Below are 18,489 nucleotides of genomic sequence, written 5' to 3'. Positions count from 1 at the left end.
GGAGCTAGGGAGACCTCTTAAACCGAGATACAAGGGGTTTCAATCTGTCACCTTGGAGCGTGGCAGTTATGGAAGGCAGCAGTGTCCCTGTGTGCCCCAAGTTTTCCCACAAGAATTAGGAATTTTAGCAGCACCTACACGCACCTCTGTGCCCCCTCTCACTCAGCGCCGGGCCGAGAGGCTCCCAGTCTGGGGGAGAGAGTGCTAGATCCCCCAAGCCTGTGGATCAGGGCTGGGCCAGGAGGGGGCGAGGCTGGGGGAACCCTGAAGGGCCCGGAAAGGCTTCCTACAAGAGGCAAACCAGTTACAAAGTTACCACCCCTCTCACTTGGATGGCACAGGACTGGATGCCACAGACCTTCCCGAGGCCTTCACCTTCATCAGTCTTGTGATCCTCACGTCCCTCCACCTCCACTCTCTGGCTTCAGCACCACCACCCTCCTACCCGCCTCAGCGTTCTCAGTTACTTTTGCCTGGATTGCCCTCCCCGCTTGGTCAGCTCAAACTTTGCCTCCTTGCGGAGGCCCTCGCTGAATCCCCTGGCGAACAGAGACGCCCCAGCCCATCACCCAGTTTGTTTCCTTTGGGCCCCAAAGCGCTGGCTGAGATTCTCCAGCCTGCGTGCGAGGGAGGTGTCGCGGCACCCCCGAGATGGGACAGCAGGTCCACCTGCCCCACCCCACCCGCTCCCCGACGGTGCCGCAGCGCAGCTCCCCCGCCCGTTCTCCGCATCCCCCGCCCCCCCTTCCCAGGCTGCCTCGCTCGGGTGACGTCAGCGACCCGGTCCCCGCCGCCGCCGCCGCCGCCGCCGCCGCCGCTGCATCCTCGGTGCCTGCCAGGAGCCGGCGTCCCCCGAGCCCCTCGCGCCCGGCACGACCATGGCTTCGGTGGCGCTGATGCCGCTCCTGCTGCTGCTGCTGCTGCTGCAGCCTCCACCTGCCACCCCCGCGCCTTCCGCCCGCGACCCCTTCGCCCCGCAACTCGGGGACACGCAGAGCTGCCAGCTGCGGTGCCGCGACCGCTATCCCGGTCCGCAGCTCCCGCAGGTGAAACGCATGCGGCGCCAGCCGGAGGACCCGAGACCTCCCTGGTGGGGGAGGGGTTGGGGATGCGGTTCCCACCGTCGGGAAGGCGAGACGGGGGTTCTTCGGAGGGGGAAGGAGTCGGAAATGGGGCTTCCACAATGGGGATGGGTCCCTCTGGCGAGGGAAGGGCTGGAGTCTCTTCTGTTGAGGCGAGCGCAGGGGTCGGGTGTCCCTCCGATGGGGCTTGGGAGTTGCTCCTCCCGCGGAGGAAGGGCTGGGGGGGGGGGGAGGGTGGTGGTGTCCCTCTGATGAGGGAGGGTTTGGAGATGCAAGTCCCTCTGATGAATGCGGAGCTGGGGGGGGGGGTCCCTCCAAAGGAGGGGCTGGGAGGGGGACTGAGGTGTCTTAGTCCGCTGCGCAAAGACCCTCCTCGGGGCGCCCATCCCCCACCTCCCTCAGGCCTGACGGTCCTCTTCTCCTCCTCCTCCACCTAAGCGACTTCCACATCCTCCTCCCTCCCCTCCCCCCCCCCAAGAGCTACCAGCCCTCATTCACATCCTCAGCGCCCCCCCCCCCCCAGCTGGATCTCCATTTTCCCAGGCCAGAAAATACGACAAAGCCTCCTCCTCTTAGCCTCCTCCCTCCTTCCTGAGGCCTGAGAATCCCCCTCATCTCTGCCCTCCTCCCTGGAGCCTTGGTGGGGAGAAGGCATTTCTCTCCCTCTTATGCATTTTACAACCATTGCCCAAACCCAGTGCCCTCCACGGTCCATCCCCCTTCTCAAGCTCCCTCCCCTTCTCTCTTCCTCAGAGCTGAGAACCCCCACTAATATTCTTAGCCTTCCTCTCCCCGCCTCAATCTCTCTGCATTTGGGGGGGGGGGGAGGAGAGGGAGAGGACCACAAATCTTCTATCTCCTGCTCTGAGCGTGTGCTTCCAGTGCAGATCTCCTCCTGGCCCTCCCCCTGGCCTGAGCCCAGTGTCCCCTCTCCCAGGCAGAGCTTGAGGAGGAGGACCCCACGGAGTCCCCATATGAGTATGACAGGGCTGTCCTGATCAGTGCTTGTGAGCGTGGCTGCCGCCTCTTCTCCATCTGCCGATTCGTGGCCAGGAGCTCCAAGCCCAATGCCACCCAGACTGAGTGTGAAGCAGGTGAGGGCTGGCTGGGTGGCCAGGGCGGGGAGGGGTGGCGGGGGAAGGGTCAGCCTTTAGTCACCCCTCCTGCCCCCTCCCCACTCCAACCCATCCCCCAGCCTGTGTGGAGGCCTATGTGAAGGAGACGGAGCAGCAGGCCTGCAGCGAGGGTTGCTGGAGCCAGAACCCGGAGCCGGAACCTGAACCCGAGCCTGAGCCAGAGCAGAAGGTGGGCACCCTCCCACCTGTGGCCCTGGGATTGTCACCACTCTTCTCTACCCCCTCCCTGCAAATCTGCACTCATATCCAGAGTCTCCCAGGCTCTGCAGTCCATTCTGGGCTTACCGGGTGCCCTCGAGGGAGTCAAGTCTGGTCTCAAGCCTCAGTTATCACCTCTGTGATATGGGAAGTACTCTCTCCTCCCACCACCTTACGAGGAGTAAGAAAACAGCCACGGTTTGTCAGTCATTTGTCCTGGTCCAGGCTCAGCCATAGCCTGTCCCAAATTCCTCAGGCTACCTAGAGGCACCTGGGACAGCGCCACTCCCATTTCGCGCCTGCGAAGCAACTACCCGAGTTCATACAGTTAGGGCTGTATGAGATGGGATTTAAAGCCAGTGCCACCAAGGCTTATGAACACCTCTCCCCTCACTCGTCTTCTGTGCTATTAGAGCTGACTTTATCGAGCACTTACTACATGCCAGGTGCTGGTCTGAGCACCTTCCTTGTGATGAACAGGTGGCCACTGTCATGGGGGCGGGGGCTCAGAACTGAGTTTCAGGGAGGAGCAACCCCCCCACCCCCACTGCAGGGAGAAATAATAATTGCTCACCTGTCATGTCCATAAGTGAGTCTAGGAAACCCTATATCTGGGGAAACTAAGGCACAGGACATCATTCATCACAGCCAGAGACCCATGGACCAAGATTCCCCAGAAAGCTCTTCTCCCTTTACTCATTTTCCTCCACCCCCTCCAGGCCTTCACTCTTCATAAAAGCACACTGCACTATCATTCCTTCCTATTCTGAATTCTCTGCTGATGCTGTCAAAATAAGAAGGATGGTGGTGACAAATTTAATAATAGCATCTACTACACATTAGGCGCTTGTGCTGTACCGTTGTCTAGTTGAACTCTCATAACAACCCCATGAGGGAAGAGAATCATCCCCATTTGAAGGTTCAGAGAGGGCAATCCACTTCTCCGAGGGCAACAGGAAGCCAAATGCAGCTCCCAAGGCCTGTGTTCATTGTACGAAGCCCTGTTGCCCCAAACCACTTAGCAAATTCCAATCATAGTGAATTCTCCCAGCTCCCCTCCCATTGGTGAACGCCCTACCTTGGTGACATTTCTGTGTCTTGGGCCTTCCCTTGGCAGAGAAAGGTCCTGGAAGCTCCAAGTGGGGCCCTTTCGCTCCTGGACTTGTTTTCCACCCTCTGCAATGACCTTGTCAACTCGGCCCAGGGCTTCGTCTCCTCCACCTGGACATACTACCTGCAGACTGACAATGGGAAGGTGGTGGTGTTCCAGGTGAGGGGTCTGGCAGGGGCCACACCAGCGTGGTGGGTGGGTGATCAGGGTAAGAAGGTGGGATGCGTTGGTTCTTGGCTCATGGGATGCAAAGTCCTCAGGTGGTCAAGGTTCAGACACAGCTAGATTCAGGGGTTCACTGTCTCACTCCCCTCCTTGACTCTGCTTTTTTCTGCGGTGGCTTCATTTCCAGGCAAGCTCTTCCCTCCTGATAGCTGGGTAGATGCCCAAGGCTCTAGATTATAACCTCTCTGAAGTTTTAACTAAATTGGGACTTACTTTGATTGGCCCTGGCTGGGTCATGTGACCATCTCTCGGCCAATCCCTGTGATTCTATTGGCTTGGTCAGGAGCTAAAAAGGATGGGGTCAAGATGAATTGAGATGCCCACAATAGCAGGGAACCACATCCCTGATGTCACAGCCCAGAGCCCCACAGAAGGGTGTCCTCTCTGCACCCAGTGGAACGATGTGCCAGTTGGGCATGGGACAACGTAGCCTTCATGGGCCAGAGATGTGCTTCCCAGGGCTAACGTGGTGACTTCCTAAGTGGCTCTTCTGTGCTGTCTTGTTCTTGACCCAGACCCAGCCTGTGGTAGAGAACCTGGGGCATGAAGGGGCCCGTCTGCAGCGAGTAGAGGTGACCTGGCGGGGATCCCACCCTGAGGCCTTGGAGGTACACGTGGGTAAGTTCTGAGGCTAGACCCATGCTCCTTCCACAGGCAGCTCCACTGCCATAAGGCATCCTCCTGGAAAATGAACCTCTAGGAATGGGGTTTCTGTCTCTCAACTCTTAGAATTCCTTGGTCCATCTCTCAGGGTTCTGTAGTCTGTTTCCCAGGATTCCATGATCCATCTCCTAGAGTTCCATGGTCCATTTTCCCGGGTTCTGATCTATTCCAGGACTCTATGACCCATTGCCCTAGGTCCTGGCTTCCTTTCTCCTCTCCATGGCTGCTTTGATCTCTTGGGGGAGGTCTGGGAATTACTAAGAGCAGACCTGTCTCAGACCCTGTAGGCCCCTTGGACAAAGTGAGGAAGGCCAAGATCCGAGTCAAGACCAGCAGTAAGGCCAAGGTGGAGTCCGATGAGCTGCAGGACAACGACTTCCTCAGTTGCATGTCCCGGTGGGTGACAGGACCCCGGGGGGTGGGATGGGAGTGGAGCTGGAAGGGAGGGTCTCCCAAACCCCCACTAGGACCGCTGAGCGTGCCTTCTGGGTGGGTCAGGCGCTCAGGGCTCCCTCGCTGGATCCTGGCCTGCTGCCTCTTCCTTTCTGTGCTGGTGATGCTGTGGCTGAGCTGCTCCACCCTGGTGACCGCACCTGGCCAACACCTCAAGTTTCAGGTGGGCGGGGCCCAGTGGAGGGGTTGGGAGAAGGACTGCTGCCTGGTCCTGAATTGGGCCACCCACTCTCCCCTGGAGGCAGGGTCTCCTGACTTGCTGTGTGACACTGGGCAAGTTTCTTCACTTCCTTATGAGATGGGGGGAACGGTGCCAACCCATAGTTGAGGTGACCTGAGATCAGGGGTGGGAAGGAGCCTTGGCAGGGTGGGAGCTCATTAGCCCTCCCTCCATCCCTCTTCCTCCCCCTGCAGCCCCTGACCCTGGAGCAGCACAAGGGCTTCATGGTAGAGCCAGACTGGCCCCTGTACCCTCCCCCGTCGCATGCTTTTGGGGACAGCCCCCCACCCTACAAGCTGAAGCTGGACCTGACCAAGCTGTAGGTGTCCATCCACCCATGCATTGCCGAGTGCAGGGGCTCTGCGAGCCTCGCTTGCCCTGTGCCCAGGAGTCCAGGCCAGGGTGGGACCATCCTTGGGCTCTTCTACCCCCGATCCTTCTTCTTTCCCCAGTCCCACTCCTTGCCCCTCCGGGCCCTGGGATTGCCACGCCCCCAATAGGGGGGTGGGATCTGGCCTTGGTTCCTCCCTGCCCCCCCTTCCCCAGAGTGTGCTACTTTTGTCTTCTATCTTGTAGCTTCTTGAGTATTTGAGCCCCAGTTCTGTGCTGCCTTCCTCTTTCCTCTTTCCTTCCCTTTTGGAGGGTGGGGGCTGAAGGCACAGGGGAGCCACCTTGTGCTAGGGCCCCCTCCTTTTACCCAGCTCACCTCCGGAGATCCAGTCCCAAGAGAGGAGGCCCCTGAGAGAGGAGGTGGTGGGCAGCTCCATGCTGGGAGGGCGGCTGAGACTGGGGTTGCAGCATGGGGGTCGGGAGGAATAAACCATGTATATAAAAGATATTTTGGACTGAGCCTGCTTCTGTCTGTCTTTCCATCTGTCCTTGGGAGAATAGCCTGGGCATGGCCAGGACCCCGGTCCACTTGGAGATGGGGACAGCCCTGGCAACTCCCTGTGGCTTGAGGAAGGACAGCCCCTCTGCCGCCCAGCCCACATCACACTTCTGACTAGGGATGTCCCTAGAAAAGTGGCCTTTGCTACCTGCTTGGCCTGGATGGGTCAGTACCCTTTCTTGCCTCCCTTTTAGGGTCCCTTCTGTGAGATGCACAGGTAGAGGCTTGAGGGGGGATGTTTGTTAATGTTGTGGCCATCAGGGTTCCATTGCCCTTTCTTTTGGGGACGGAGTTCTGCTCCACTGGGAGCAGCTTCAGGGCACTGACCTTGGGTCTTATCCCCTTCCCTATCCGAGGGATCCATCCTTGGCATGAAAAAATTTGTTTAATGTTTATGTATTTCTGAGAGAGAGAGAGAGAGAGAGAGAGAGAGAGAGAGAGAGAGCATGAGCTGGGGAGGGGCAGAGTGACAGAACGAGAGGGAGACACAGAATCCGAAGCGGGCTCCAGGCTCCGAGCTGTCAGCACAGAGCCCGACACCAGGCTCAAACTCACGGACCGTGAGATCATGACCTGAGCTGAAGTTGGACCCTTAACTGACTGAGCCACCCAGGCGCCCCCATACTTGGCACGCTTACCCCGTACTTTGCATTTCAGGAGGCTTGCAGGACAAGAGCAGCCTCCCCCCATGAGGCCACAGCCATGGCTCTCCATCCTTCCTGTCCATTCTGCTGACTCCCTGAGATTCTTCCAATAAATCCTCTTTGAGCTTCAGCCAACTGGAGTCGTTTCTATTGCCGGCAACCAGAGATTGCTGGGGAGAGTTTGGGACGAGGGGTGTGGTGGTGGTCAATGGGGTGGCGGTTTCCCAGGGCTGATGGACATCTATGGGTGACAAGTGGGCTGGGGGAGGGGCTTTAGAGGGAACAAGGTGTGGGGCTGATTATCAGCCCATCCATGCTTCACCTTACCTTGTGTCCCAGGAGGTGGCCATCCACTTGGGCTCTCTGCCTTTTGCTAGAGTCACCACAGGTGGGAGGTGGGAGGAGGGAAGAGCGAGAAGTCCGAGTGTTTCTCTTCCGGTGTCGGTCCCTGTGTCCCCCAACCTCCAGCCTGTGCGTGGTCACAGCTCCTCGCTGTTGCCCTCCCAGGGTGCTGCGCCGCCTCCTGTCGGTTACCCAACCTTGCCCACACCTCTGCAGATAGCCCCTTTACTACAACTCCTGAAGCATCCATTCTGAGCTGCTCCTGCCTGCACCTTCCTCCCTAACACCATGAACATCAGGACTCAACATATAGACAATTTAGCCCCCAAGGGATTGTTCTGGGTCCTGGTGGGGTTCCAAGGCAGCCCCTTGGAACGTTGCCAAGAAATGACACCCGGGCAGAGGTAGGAAGCAACAGCAGGCCCGTGCTGCCCAGTAGAGCTTTCTGCAATGATGGAAACGTTCTGTCTGCAACACCCCCACCCACATAACGTTATGGGTCCCTTGCGATGTGGCCAGTGAGACTGAAGACTTCATTTCTCATTTAGTTAGAGTTAGTGTACATTTAAGGCTTTCCCCCTATTTTTGTGTGGTGGTAAACTATATATATCACATATTTTAATCTGTTTTTAAGTGTACAATTCTGTGGCATTAGGTTCGTCGACAATGTCGTGTGACCATCACCACTATTTAAGTGGTTACTGTAGGGGCGCCTGGGGGACTCAGTCGGTTCAGCTTCTGACTCTTGATTTCAGCTCAGGTCATGATCTCACAGCTTTATGAGTTCAAACCCTGTATCAATCAGGTTCTGCGCTGACAATGCGGATCCTGCTTAAGATTCTCTCTCTCTCTCCCTCCCTCTCTCTCTCAGCCCTTCCCCTGCTTGCACTTTCTCTCTCAAAATAAATAAACAAACTTAAAAAAAAAAAAGGCTACCGTAACTGCTCGGTCCAGTGCAAAGGGGACCGTAGTGGTCCTTTCCGCCTTGCCCACGGCCTCCCGTCTCATTGACTCCAACCACCTGGGTGGCATCTCGAGTCTTCCCTGTCCTCCCTCCACCTTATCCCATCGGCAGAGCCTATCTCCCCCACCCCTCCAACCCACATGCTTTTCTTTATCTCCATGGCAACCAGCAAGGTCTAAGCCGCTACCACTTCTCAACCAACCACTGCACCTGCTTCCCCTTGGGGCTCCCCGCTTCCCCTCCAGCCCCCCTCCAGCTCCATGCAGCAGCGTGGAGCTGCCAGGATAAAGCGATCTGATCCCAGCTATCACCCGCTTCTGGGGTTTACTGCTGCCACGAGGAGTCCAAACAGCCACATGTACCATTGAGGCAACCCACCATCTGGCCCCAATCACGTCTCCCATCACTTCCGTGGAGGCTCTCCTATGCTCCAGTCACACTGCTTCTCTCTGGATCCCTGGAGCCTACCTTGTTCCTTCCCGCCCCAGGGCCTTTGCATTTGCATGTGCCTATGCCAGGAACTCCCTCATGGCCCTGCTCTGCCCAAGTCCTCATCTAAAAGGGCTCCTCCTCCGCAAAAGACATCCTGGCCTCCTCAGACTCCTCCTCCAGAAGTCCCTGTTACACCTGTGTTCAGTTCCTGCACCTGTGCTCACCACATTTCTGGTTGATGAATGATCACTTATTTCAATGTTGACCTTCTTCAACATAATTTCATAAACTCAATGAAGGCAGCTCCTGAGGGGCTCGTGTGTGACCTGGCATCATGGAGTAGGTATTAATTATTTTTGTTGGAATGTCTCCCTATTTCTCAGACCCTAGAAGCAGCCTCATCTGGTCAAGTCCCTTCCGTGCATGGGGTTAGACCTTTTCCCTCCCTTGCTGATCACCACCCCCTCATCATGAGTCATTATTGCCCTCAGACATCACCAGATTTCCCCTGTTTATCATTTATTTATTTATTTATTTTAATTTTAGAGAGGGGTGGGGCAGAGGGGCAGAGGAAGAGAGAGAATCTCAAGCAGGCTCTGTGCTCAGCATGGAGCCCGACACAGGGCTCGATCCCTCAACCCTGGGCTCATGACCTGAGCTGAAATCAAGAGTTGGACACTCAACCGACTGAGCCACCCGGGTGCCCTTATCTGCTTCTTTTTGAGATTTTTGTTTTTAAGTAATCTCTACACCCATCGCGGGGCTCGAACTCGCAACCCTGAGATTAAGAGTCACATGCTCCACCGACTGAGCCAGCCAGGCGCCCTTACCCCTGCTTAACCTTTCAAAGGCTTCCAATATTCGCCAGCCTGGCAGCCAGCATTTCCTACCTTTGGGTCTGAAGACAAAATGGGTCCTACCCTCACGGTTCCCTGCAGTAACATCAGTCAACGGTCTAACCTCCGGGCCTTTGCTAGAGCTGCTCCTTCTGCTCGGAACACCTTTGTGGATTTGGTAGGAATCTACCTGGCACCCTACGTCGCCCCCTTCTTGCTTCTGAACAGAGCGCCGGCTTGGTTTGATCAAGATTATGTGGCTTCGGGCAAGCTGAGCAGCATGACCCAAGCCTTCCCAGGCGTGGGTGGGGTTTACTGGGAGATACACACACACACACACACACACACACACACACACACACACACACGCTGTCAGCTGGGGTTGTTGAGCGGGGAGGAGGATGTGGGTCTGGAGCTGCCGAGGGTCATTTGTTACCACAGCAACAGAGCCGCCCAGAGGGACAGAGAGAGACCGTGTCTTTACACGCCATCGCGGGAAGCCCTGGATCAAATGTGCCTGAAGTCCACCCTGTCCCTTCGTGTTTGCCTTAGGCCGGTTTGCGTTGGAACTGCAAAGTTGTGACTGGTCCCAGTCTCTTTGCCCTCCCTCCCCCCTCTCAAGTCTGAGCCCCCGAGGGCTCCAGGTTCTTGGTATGTTTCGATGCCATGTGTCTAGTGTGTCAATTCTCGAAGCTCTGGTGACCAGCCTAGGGCTGGGCCCAGAGTGGGTGCCTCAGAGATGTGGGATGAATAATGCCAGGTGGTGTGGGTAGAAACTATGAGTTCTGTGCTGTGTGGTGTGGGGAGAGAAGTCCCTTCCAAATATGTGGCGAGCGGCGGTTGCCCAGAAGAGGTGGCAGCTGACTTGGGCTTTGAGGGATGGGTGGAATCTGAGAAGGGAGGGTGTCCTGGATATGTGGGTGTGTTAGAGGTGTCCCAGGGGTGTGCACGTGTATATGGCAGGTGTGTGAGTGTGTGCATGTGCAGAGAAAAGCGATGTTCACTTACATACACCTACCCTTTGGAGGGCTTTGTCCACCACCCGCAAAGCCTGCATGGCCTGGCCCCTGCCACCTCCTCCCTGCTTCTCCCTCTACTTTCCTCTCTCCTTGCTACAACATGCACCTCAGCGCCTTTGCACTGGTGTGCCCTCTATCTAGAATTCTTCTTCCCTAGATTATCTGGCCCTATCCCTGGATTCATTTTTTTTTTTTAATCTGATTGTACTTCCTCCCTGAGACCTCCTATTCAGCTCATCACCTGCTGAGTCTTTCTCCTTCCTTGACTTGCTTACGGCTTCATGATCTGTCTCCTCCCCCACCCCAAACTGGACATGCTGCAACAGTCCAGGCTCTGTTCAGATGCATGATTGGGTCTGCTGTGGCCCCAGCATCCCTACTGGCTGACTTGAGGGATGCCCCAGCAGGGCCGCCTGGAATCGCTGGGGGAGACACGCCAAGTGCCGGACAAACGCCTTTGGGCCCCTCTTCCAAGTCACCCCTGTCCCCTTCTCGGAGTCTCAGGAGTGAGAGGGCCCTTTGCCTCTGTCCGGGGCTCGTCCAAGGAGTACAGGCCCGCAGAAGTGACCTCGTGGAAGAGCTCTGACTCTCTATAGCTCTCTGAGCCTCAGTTCCCTTGTCTGTCCCCCCCCCCGCCAGGTCTGTGAGTCATCTGGGAAGCTGCCCCCTCTGCCCCTTCCTCTGCCTTCCTCCCGCACTGATACAGACCTGATGGAGGGTGGGTGGCTGGCTGGCATCATGGCAAAAGGCAGGAGCACCCATGTGTCTGGGGAGTGCAGTGTTGCCATGGCAACTGGTGGTCCTGCTTCCCTGGTGACGGCCTGAGTTCTGGGCCCAGAAGTGGTAATCTGCAGAGGAAGGGAGGAAGGGAGGGAGGTGTCCCTGGCAACATTTATAAACACTTGGAGGAAAGAATGGGGACTCGTGTCTTTCCCTTTGGGGTAGGGGTAGTGGTGCGAGTTCAGGGCAGGCCCCAGTTAGGGGCTGCCCGAGTTCCTTCTCAGAGCCAAGCGCCGGCCCAGTGGGGAAGCCGAGGGGCCTCCAGGAGTCCTATGTCACGTAACACTGCCCACTATCCCTTCACACCTGGTCCTGCCAGGCTCCGTGCAGCTCGCGGCACTCTCCCTCCTCAGGGTCCCCACATCCGTTGTTCCCTCTGCCTAAAAGTTTCTGCTCTCCTCCTGGCCAACTCTTAGGCCTGAGTATCGTCTCTGACCTCCTGGCTCAGCCTGGCCCCTCTAAGTCACTACGCCCCAAATCAAGCCTCTATCATGTTGACAATTAAGTTATTGCTTCTTTGCTTGTGTGATGATTGGTTTAATAAATGTTCCCCCTGCCAGATGCGACGCGCTAGCAGCCTCAGTCACAGCTGTGTCCCACACACCAAGGAGGCTGCTCTCAATACATCATTGTCGACACTCTCCCTCTCACTCCAAGCCTTGCCCACATCACCCCAGACAATGTGGTCTCATCTTTGTCCCTCAGGCTCTTTCTGGCACCAGGCTTGGGCCCTACACATCACTTCCACCTGGAATGTTCTGAAACATCCTGGGCCCTTCTACAATGTTCTGGAATGTCCCAGAACATCTTAGAACATTTTGTCCCGGCTTTTATTAGAGCTGGCACATCACCTTCTCCAAGAGGCTCTCCCTAACCTTCTGGCTAAAGCAGTCTACCTCACCTGGTCACCCTCAGCCCATTGCCTTTATGACAGTTACCATCATCTGGAAAGGCCTTGGTCGTTGATCCTTTCATGTGTCTCAGGTGTGTCTTATGCATTATAGGGGCACCTGGGTGGCTCAGTCAGTTGAGGGTCCGACTTCAGCTCAGGTCATGATCACATAGTTCGTGAGTTCAAGCCCTGCGCCTGGCTCTGTGCTGACAGCTCAGAGCCTGGAGCCTACCTCGCATTCTGTGTCTCTGTCTCTCTCTGCCCCTCCTGCACTCACACTCTATCTCTGTCTCTCTCAAAAATAAATAAACATTAAAAAAAAAAAAAAGAATATGTTATTGCAGAGTATCTTGGAGCATGAGGGCAGGGATCTTGTCTGGTATGCATATAGTTAAATTCCCAGTACCTGGCGCACAGGAGGTGCATTATAAGCGTGTGTTGATTGAATGGAGGGGGTCAGGGATGAGACCAGGGGTTGGTGCTGAGCTCCAAAGTAGGACAGCTCTGACACCGTCCTGCTGGGGCCTTGGGAGAATTACTTATCTCCGTGAGCCACAGGGTCTTTCTTCTATTTATATATTTTTTAATTTGAAAGAGAGAGAGAGAGAGAGAGAGAGAAGGGCAGAGAGAAAGAGAATCCTAAGCAGGCTCCATGTTGAGCGTGGGGCCCAATGTGGGGCTCGATCTCATGACCCTGGGGTCATGACCTGAGCCTGAATCAAGAGTTGGACACTCAAATGACTGAGCCACCCAGGGGCCCCTCTTCCTTTCTAATTGAGGTGTAGTTTACAAATGGCAAGGTGAGCCCATTTTCACTGTACAGCTCCATGAACGTTTACACTCTCCTGTGATGGAAATACAGAACACCCCCAGCTCCAGGGGGCCCCCCTCATGCCCCCTTCCAGTTGGTTACCCCCTAGAGGTAGCCCCAGGTTTGACCTCTACCACCTTGGCTCCATCTGACCAGTTTCCTGTTTGTTTGTTTTTTAATAAGTCAGCTTTAATGAGGCATACTCGCCATCCAATAACACAACCATTCTGAAATACCCAGTTCAATGAGTTTTGACAAACGTAAACCTCCCTGTTGTTCCATCACCAAGATAGCAGAACATCCCATCACCCTAAGTGCTGGGCGGCCAGGAAGGCTCCCTGGAGGAGGAGACCTGCAGCGGACGTGAAAAATGTGGAAGGATGTGCAGAGACCCCTCTGACCTTCCCCTCTGTCATGCCTGAGTGCACAGTTTCTTGTGGCTGACATAACAGACGACCACAGACCGGTGGCTTAAAGCGATAGAAATTTATTCCCTCACCGTCCTGGAGGCCGGAAGTCTGAAATCAAAGTGTTGGCAGGCAGGCTACCTCTGAAGGCTCTAGGGGAGAATGCTTCTTTGCCTCTTTCCAGCTCTGGTCGCCGCAGGTGTTCCTTGGCTTGTGACAGCCTCACCTCAGTTTCTGTCTCTGTCTTCACATGGGCTTCTCTCTGTTTGAATCTCCCTTTTCTTTTTTTTTTTAATATTTTATTTTTAAGTAACCTTTACACCCAACGTGGGGCTTGAACTTATAACTCTGAAATCAAGGGTTGTACACTCCACCAACTGAGCCAGCCAGGCACCCCTGATTCCCCTCCCTTTTTTTTTTTAGTTTATTTATCTATTTTTTTTTTGACAAAGGGACTGAGTTCGTTTGTTTATTTATTTAATGTTTACTTATTTTTTTTAATTTTTTAAAAGTTTATTTATTTTTGAGACAGAGAGAGAGCATGAACGGAGGAGGGTCAGAGAGAGGGAGACACAGAATCTGAAACAGGCTCCAGGCTCGGAGTTGTCAGCACAGAGCCCAACGCGGGGCTCAAACTCACGGACCACGAGATTGTGACCTGAGCCAAGATCGAGAGTCGGACGCTTAACCGACTGAGCCACCCAGGTGCCCCTAATGTTTACTTATTTTTGAGAGAGAGAGTGCACGAGCAGGGGAGGGCAGAGAGAGAGGGAGACACAGAATCCAAAACAGGCTCCAGGCTCGGAGCTGCCAGCACAGAGCCCGACGCGGGGCTCGAACTCACGGACCATGAGATCATGACCTGAGCCAAGATCAGGAGTCGGACGCTTAACCGACTGAGCCATCCAGGCACCCCAAGAGTTTTCCTCTCTTTATGAGGACACCAGTTAGTGGATTTCGGGCCCACCCTACTCCAGGATGATCTCAGCGTGAGATCCTCACTTTAATTGTTTCTGCCAAGACTCTTATTCCAAAGGAAGGTCATTTTGAGGTTCCAGGTTAGGTATGTCTTTTGGGGAGGACACCATTCAACCAGCGTCCTGAGAGTTTGTTCAATGCCTTTTCAGCGAGACTGTTCACCCAGGGGCAGGGCTCTCTTAGTTTTGTCTGGCACGTGTGTCCCATGCCCACCATGGCCTTTGGTGCACAGCAGACCGTCAATAGGTACTCGCTGAATGCCTGGATAAAAGAAAGGAGAAAGGGAGTCAGCATGGGGCTCTGGAAAGGGCTTGAGACAGATTGGAGAGCGGGGTTCCCATTTCCTGATCCTGAGCCTTGGCAGGCTGCTTCCACTGTCTGGGCCCCACCTTCCCCGTTTTGCAAGGTCATCACAAGACCAAGGGTAAAAGGTGATGTAAAACCCACCATTTTAAAGCGAACAATTCAGGGGCACCTGGATGGCTCAGTCGGTTGAGCGTCCGACTTCAGATCAGGTCGTGAGCTTACGGTTTGTGACTTCGAGCGCCGCCTCAGGCTTGCTGCTGTCAGCGCAGAGCCTGCTTCGGATCCTCTGTGCCCCCCACTCCCTCTCCGCCCCCCCCCCCTTGCCTGCTGTCTCTCTCTCTCTCTTTCTCCAAAATAAATAAACGTAAAAAAATAAAGTGGACAATTCAGTGGCATTCACAATGTTATGCAACTACCATAGCTAGGAAGAGAAGAGGGTCTTCGCCCCTTGGGGAGTCGGCATTCTAGGGGGAGGATGGAAACAGATGACAATTCCCCAGAAAGTTCCTCATAGAGCTACCCTCTGGCCCAGCAATTCCACACCTAGAGATGTGCCCAAGAGAAGTGAAAACAGGATATCTGTATACACATGTTCACAGTAGTGCTAGTCACAGTCACAAAAAGGGAACAACCCAAATGTCCATCAATGGATGAATGAATAAATGCAATGTAATCCATCCGCACTACAGAATATTACTCAGTCATTAAAAGGAATGAAGCACTGGGGCGCCTGGGTGGCGCAGTCGGTTAAGCGTCCGACTTCAGCCAGGTCACGATCTCGCGGTCCGGGAGTTCGAGCCCCACGTCGGGCTCTGGGCTGATGGCTCAGAGCCTGGAGCCTGTTTCCGATTCTGTGTCTCCCTCTCTCTCTGCCCCTCCCCCGTTCATGCTCTGTCTCTCTCTGTCCCAAAAATAAATAAACGTTGAAAAAAAAAAAAAAAAAGGAATGAAGCACTGATATTCGCTACAAAGTGGGGGAACTCTGAAAGCATTATACTAAGTAAAATAAGCCTGACCTAGAAGGACACATATTGTATGATCCATTTATATGAAACGTCCCAAACAGGCAAATTCGTAGAGACAGAAAGCAGGTGGGTGGCTGCCAGGGGCTGGGAGAAGGGGGATGGGGAATGACCGCTCATGGGGATGGGGTTTCCTTTTCGGGACAATGGAACTGTTTTGGAACTAGGCAAATGTCATGGTTGTATGACATTGTGAATGCACTAAATGCCATTGAGTTGTACACTATAAAATGGTGAACTTTATGGTATGGGAAATACATCTCAATTTTATTTTCTTAATATATTTTTTGAAAGTTTATTTATTTAGGGGCGTCTGGGTGGCCCAGTCGGTAAGCGTCCGACTTCGGCTCAGGTCATGATCTCACAGCTTGTGAGTTCAAGCCCCGCGTCGGGCTCTGTGCTGACAGCCCAGAGCCTGGAGCCTGCTTCGGATTCTGTGTCTCCCTCTCTCTCTCTGCCCCTCCCCCACTCACACTCTGTCTCTCTCTCAAAAATAAATGAACATTAAGAAAAATTTAAAAAAGTTTATTTAGTTTGAGAGAGAGAGAGAATGAGCAAGGGAGGGGCAGAGAGAGAGAGAGACAGAGAGAGAGAGAATCCCAAGCAGGTTCCACACTATCAGCACAGAGCCTGACACAGGGCTCGAACTCATGAACCGTGAGATCATGACCTGAGCTGAAATCAAGAGTCAGACACAAGAGTGAGCCACCCAGGTGCCCCTTTGTCTCAATTTTAAACAGGGGACACCTGAAATACCATACAGAGTTTGTTAAAATAGGGGGGAAAAGTCAAGCAGGGCTTGGGCACCCAGAGTAGGGCAGGAAAAATGCTGGGAGCTGCCTTGGGCTTGAAGCCTACTACCTGAGCTGTCCTGAGTGCTGTGTGTTGTTTATTTCATCCTGGCCTTGCTCTGTCCCACAGGGATGCTTGAAACTTGGGGGAACTGAGGGATAAAGTGCTGCAGCGTCCCGCCCAAGGCCTTGAGGCTTATAAGAAGTAGGTGCAGAACTAAGGGTAACAACAAAGGTTAGTGACATTTATTCGATGTTGACTGTCTAGTTTACAGAGAAGCAAAAGGAGGCATTGGGAGCATCAGCAGCTTGTTTCTGAGACCACTCAGTGGTGAAGGGCAGACAGGGTGGACGCTGGCCCCAGCCCGAGGCTGTAAGAAAACGAGGCTGGCTTCCAGGCTTCCTGTTTCTCCTCTGCAACACCTGGGGGTTACAAGGAGGCCTCAGAGCTCTGACCTGGGGCCGCGAGTCCCACAGCTGGCCCAGAGCAGGGGAGCAGGTGGTGAGGCCCCCCGCCTCTGGGAGAGCAATGCCAGCTGTGGGCCAGATGGCGGCCAGGCCTGTGGACGCTGTCTGCCGTGTCCTGCCTCCAAGCTCTGCCAGACCACAGGTCAGCATTATTGGATGAGGGTGTGCGGTAACCTTCGTGGGCCCTCCAGTTCCCCCACCTGCCAGGTTTTCCACCTGCCTGTGTCCCCTCCCCGGCACAGCAGCCAATCAGACTCAGGTCAAGAACCCTGGGGGAGGTCCCTGGCCTCGCTCTGCCTCACTCTCACATTCTATCTGCTGTATCTTCTGTTGGCTTCTGCAAAGTACATCCCAGCTAGGACCATTTCCCACCTCTCCCTGGGATGAGTCCCATCACTTGGACTAAATACTTGCCTCCTAAATAATGTCCCTAATTCAAGATATGGTCCACAAGGTTCTCTGTGACCTAAAGCACCACTCATTGCTTCCCACCCTGCCTTCTCCTCCCCTCTCCGTCTCCTTCAATTTTCCCTTGTCAGAAAACACTCCAAGCATGATCTGCCTCGGGGCTGTTGCACTGGCTGTCCGGTGCCACACGATCTTGGAATGCCTGGTATGTCCATCGTACCATGCATCTGTAGTGTGCCAGGGGCCCAGTGAACCTCTTCTCGCTTATCTTCAGCTGTATGTCTGTATGTCTGACATGTGGGGCGGATCTTGGTGTTTATGAAGTGTGAGTGCATATGGATGCCATTGACTGCAGCCGTATGTGTGGCGGGCGTGCGAGCTGTAGGTCTCTGCTGAGCAGGGTTTGATGCCTGCATGTGGTTCATCTGGAACAAAGGCTCAAGTGGCAGGCCGACCTCGGGCGGGCAAGGGTGTGTGCGTGTGCAGAGCTTGCCAGAACTTGAGCTGGTCATGCGTGCACATATTTAACATTTACTGAGCGCTTATTGTGTGCTAGAGAAGTCAGCGGGACCTCTCAGCACCTGATATCTGTCAACTTGCACAATGTCAACTCCTGAGCATTTAACACAAATGACTGAGTATCTACTGTGTACCCACCCGATCCTCTGCTGCAGGTGGATCAGAGTGTGGTTCTATCTGCAGGAGCCTGCTCAAGCAGGCCCCTTGCTTCCTCCTTGCCGTTTGCATGTGTACCCCCTTCTCCTCGTGCTGATCGCAGGGAAAGCTCTGAACTTCATTTGGACCCCTGGACCCTGCTGCGGGCTGCACAAGGGAGGGTTGGAGGGGCGGAGATTCTAGGCTTTCTAGGCTACACTTTGGGGGCTGTCCTTGAAGGCTCTGGAAGCTTTACAAAGGCTTTGCTGGCCCTGGGCTCCATGGAGTCTACAGTGGGAGTTGATGGAAGAAGGGAGGGGAGGAAAGGAAGGAAAGAGAACAAAGAGAAAAAGGAGGGACACAGATGCACAGCTTTAAGCCTTGGCTGAAGATTAGGTATTTGTGGGGGGGTTGGAATTTTGGGGTCCAAGGGCGTTGGGTCTGGTGGAATGGACTTTGGGGGTATAAGTGTGCTTTTGAAGGGTCTGTGGGCAAGGATTTGGGGGAGTGGGAGTTAGGATTGGAGTAGAGGACAGGGGTTTTGGGGTGTCAAAACCGGAAATGTGGGTGAGGCAGGTTTGGGGATATGAGGGCCGGTGACTGGAGTCTGAAGGTGGATGTTCTTGGGTTTGAGGGTGGAGGCTCTGGGAGGGTCAGAGGAGAGTTAGGACCCAAAGCCTGGTTGGCAGTCTCAGGCCGGGGCAGGGGATGAATTCCCACGTTTGAGGGAGGTCTTGGGGAGTGAGTGACCCTGGAAA

The 18,489-nt window shown here is 54.7% G+C and overlaps 1 protein-coding gene across 2 annotated transcripts; it reads left to right on the top strand.

Moving 5' to 3' along the window:
* The first annotated feature begins 800 nt into the window (after positions 1–800).
* TMEM59L (transmembrane protein 59 like) lies at positions 801–5,937 on the top strand. Of its 2 annotated transcripts, XM_027038417.2 has the most exons (8): positions 801–1,046; positions 2,020–2,176; positions 2,278–2,387; positions 3,534–3,686; positions 4,268–4,370; positions 4,694–4,811; positions 4,914–5,031; positions 5,283–5,937. In XM_027038417.2, exons 1-8 carry the CDS (start codon positions 879–881, stop codon positions 5,409–5,411), a joined length of 1,056 nt encoding a protein of 351 aa, XP_026894218.1. In that variant the 5' UTR covers positions 801–878; the 3' UTR covers positions 5,412–5,937. The 2 variants fall into 2 exon arrangements, with proteins under 2 accessions (XP_026894218.1, XP_026894219.1); XM_027038418.2 differs by lacking the exon at positions 3,534–3,686.
* Positions 5,938–18,489: the final 12,552 nt, after the last annotated feature.

The sequence above is a fragment of the Acinonyx jubatus genome, chromosome A2 (genome assembly GCF_027475565.1).
Source record: "Acinonyx jubatus isolate Ajub_Pintada_27869175 chromosome A2, VMU_Ajub_asm_v1.0, whole genome shotgun sequence".
NCBI classification, from domain to species: Eukaryota; Metazoa; Chordata; class Mammalia; order Carnivora; family Felidae; genus Acinonyx; species Acinonyx jubatus.
This window is presented reverse-complemented; position numbering and strand designations above follow the sequence as displayed.

What these genes read in the sequence shown, in the direction of transcription:
- TMEM59L (XM_027038417.2), top strand. Translation starts at nt 879, where the DNA reads ATGGCTTCGGTGGCGCTGATGCCGCTCCTGCTGCTGCTGCTGCTGCTG. An exon ending in AGCCTGAGCCAGAGCAGAAG is followed by an intron (nt 2,388 to 3,533) that starts GTGGGCACCCTC and finishes TTCCCTTGGCAG; the next exon opens with AGAAAGGTCCTGGAAGCTCC. An exon ending in GGAAGGTGGTGGTGTTCCAG is followed by an intron (nt 3,687 to 4,267) that starts GTGAGGGGTCTG and finishes TTCTTGACCCAG; the next exon opens with ACCCAGCCTGTGGTAGAGAA.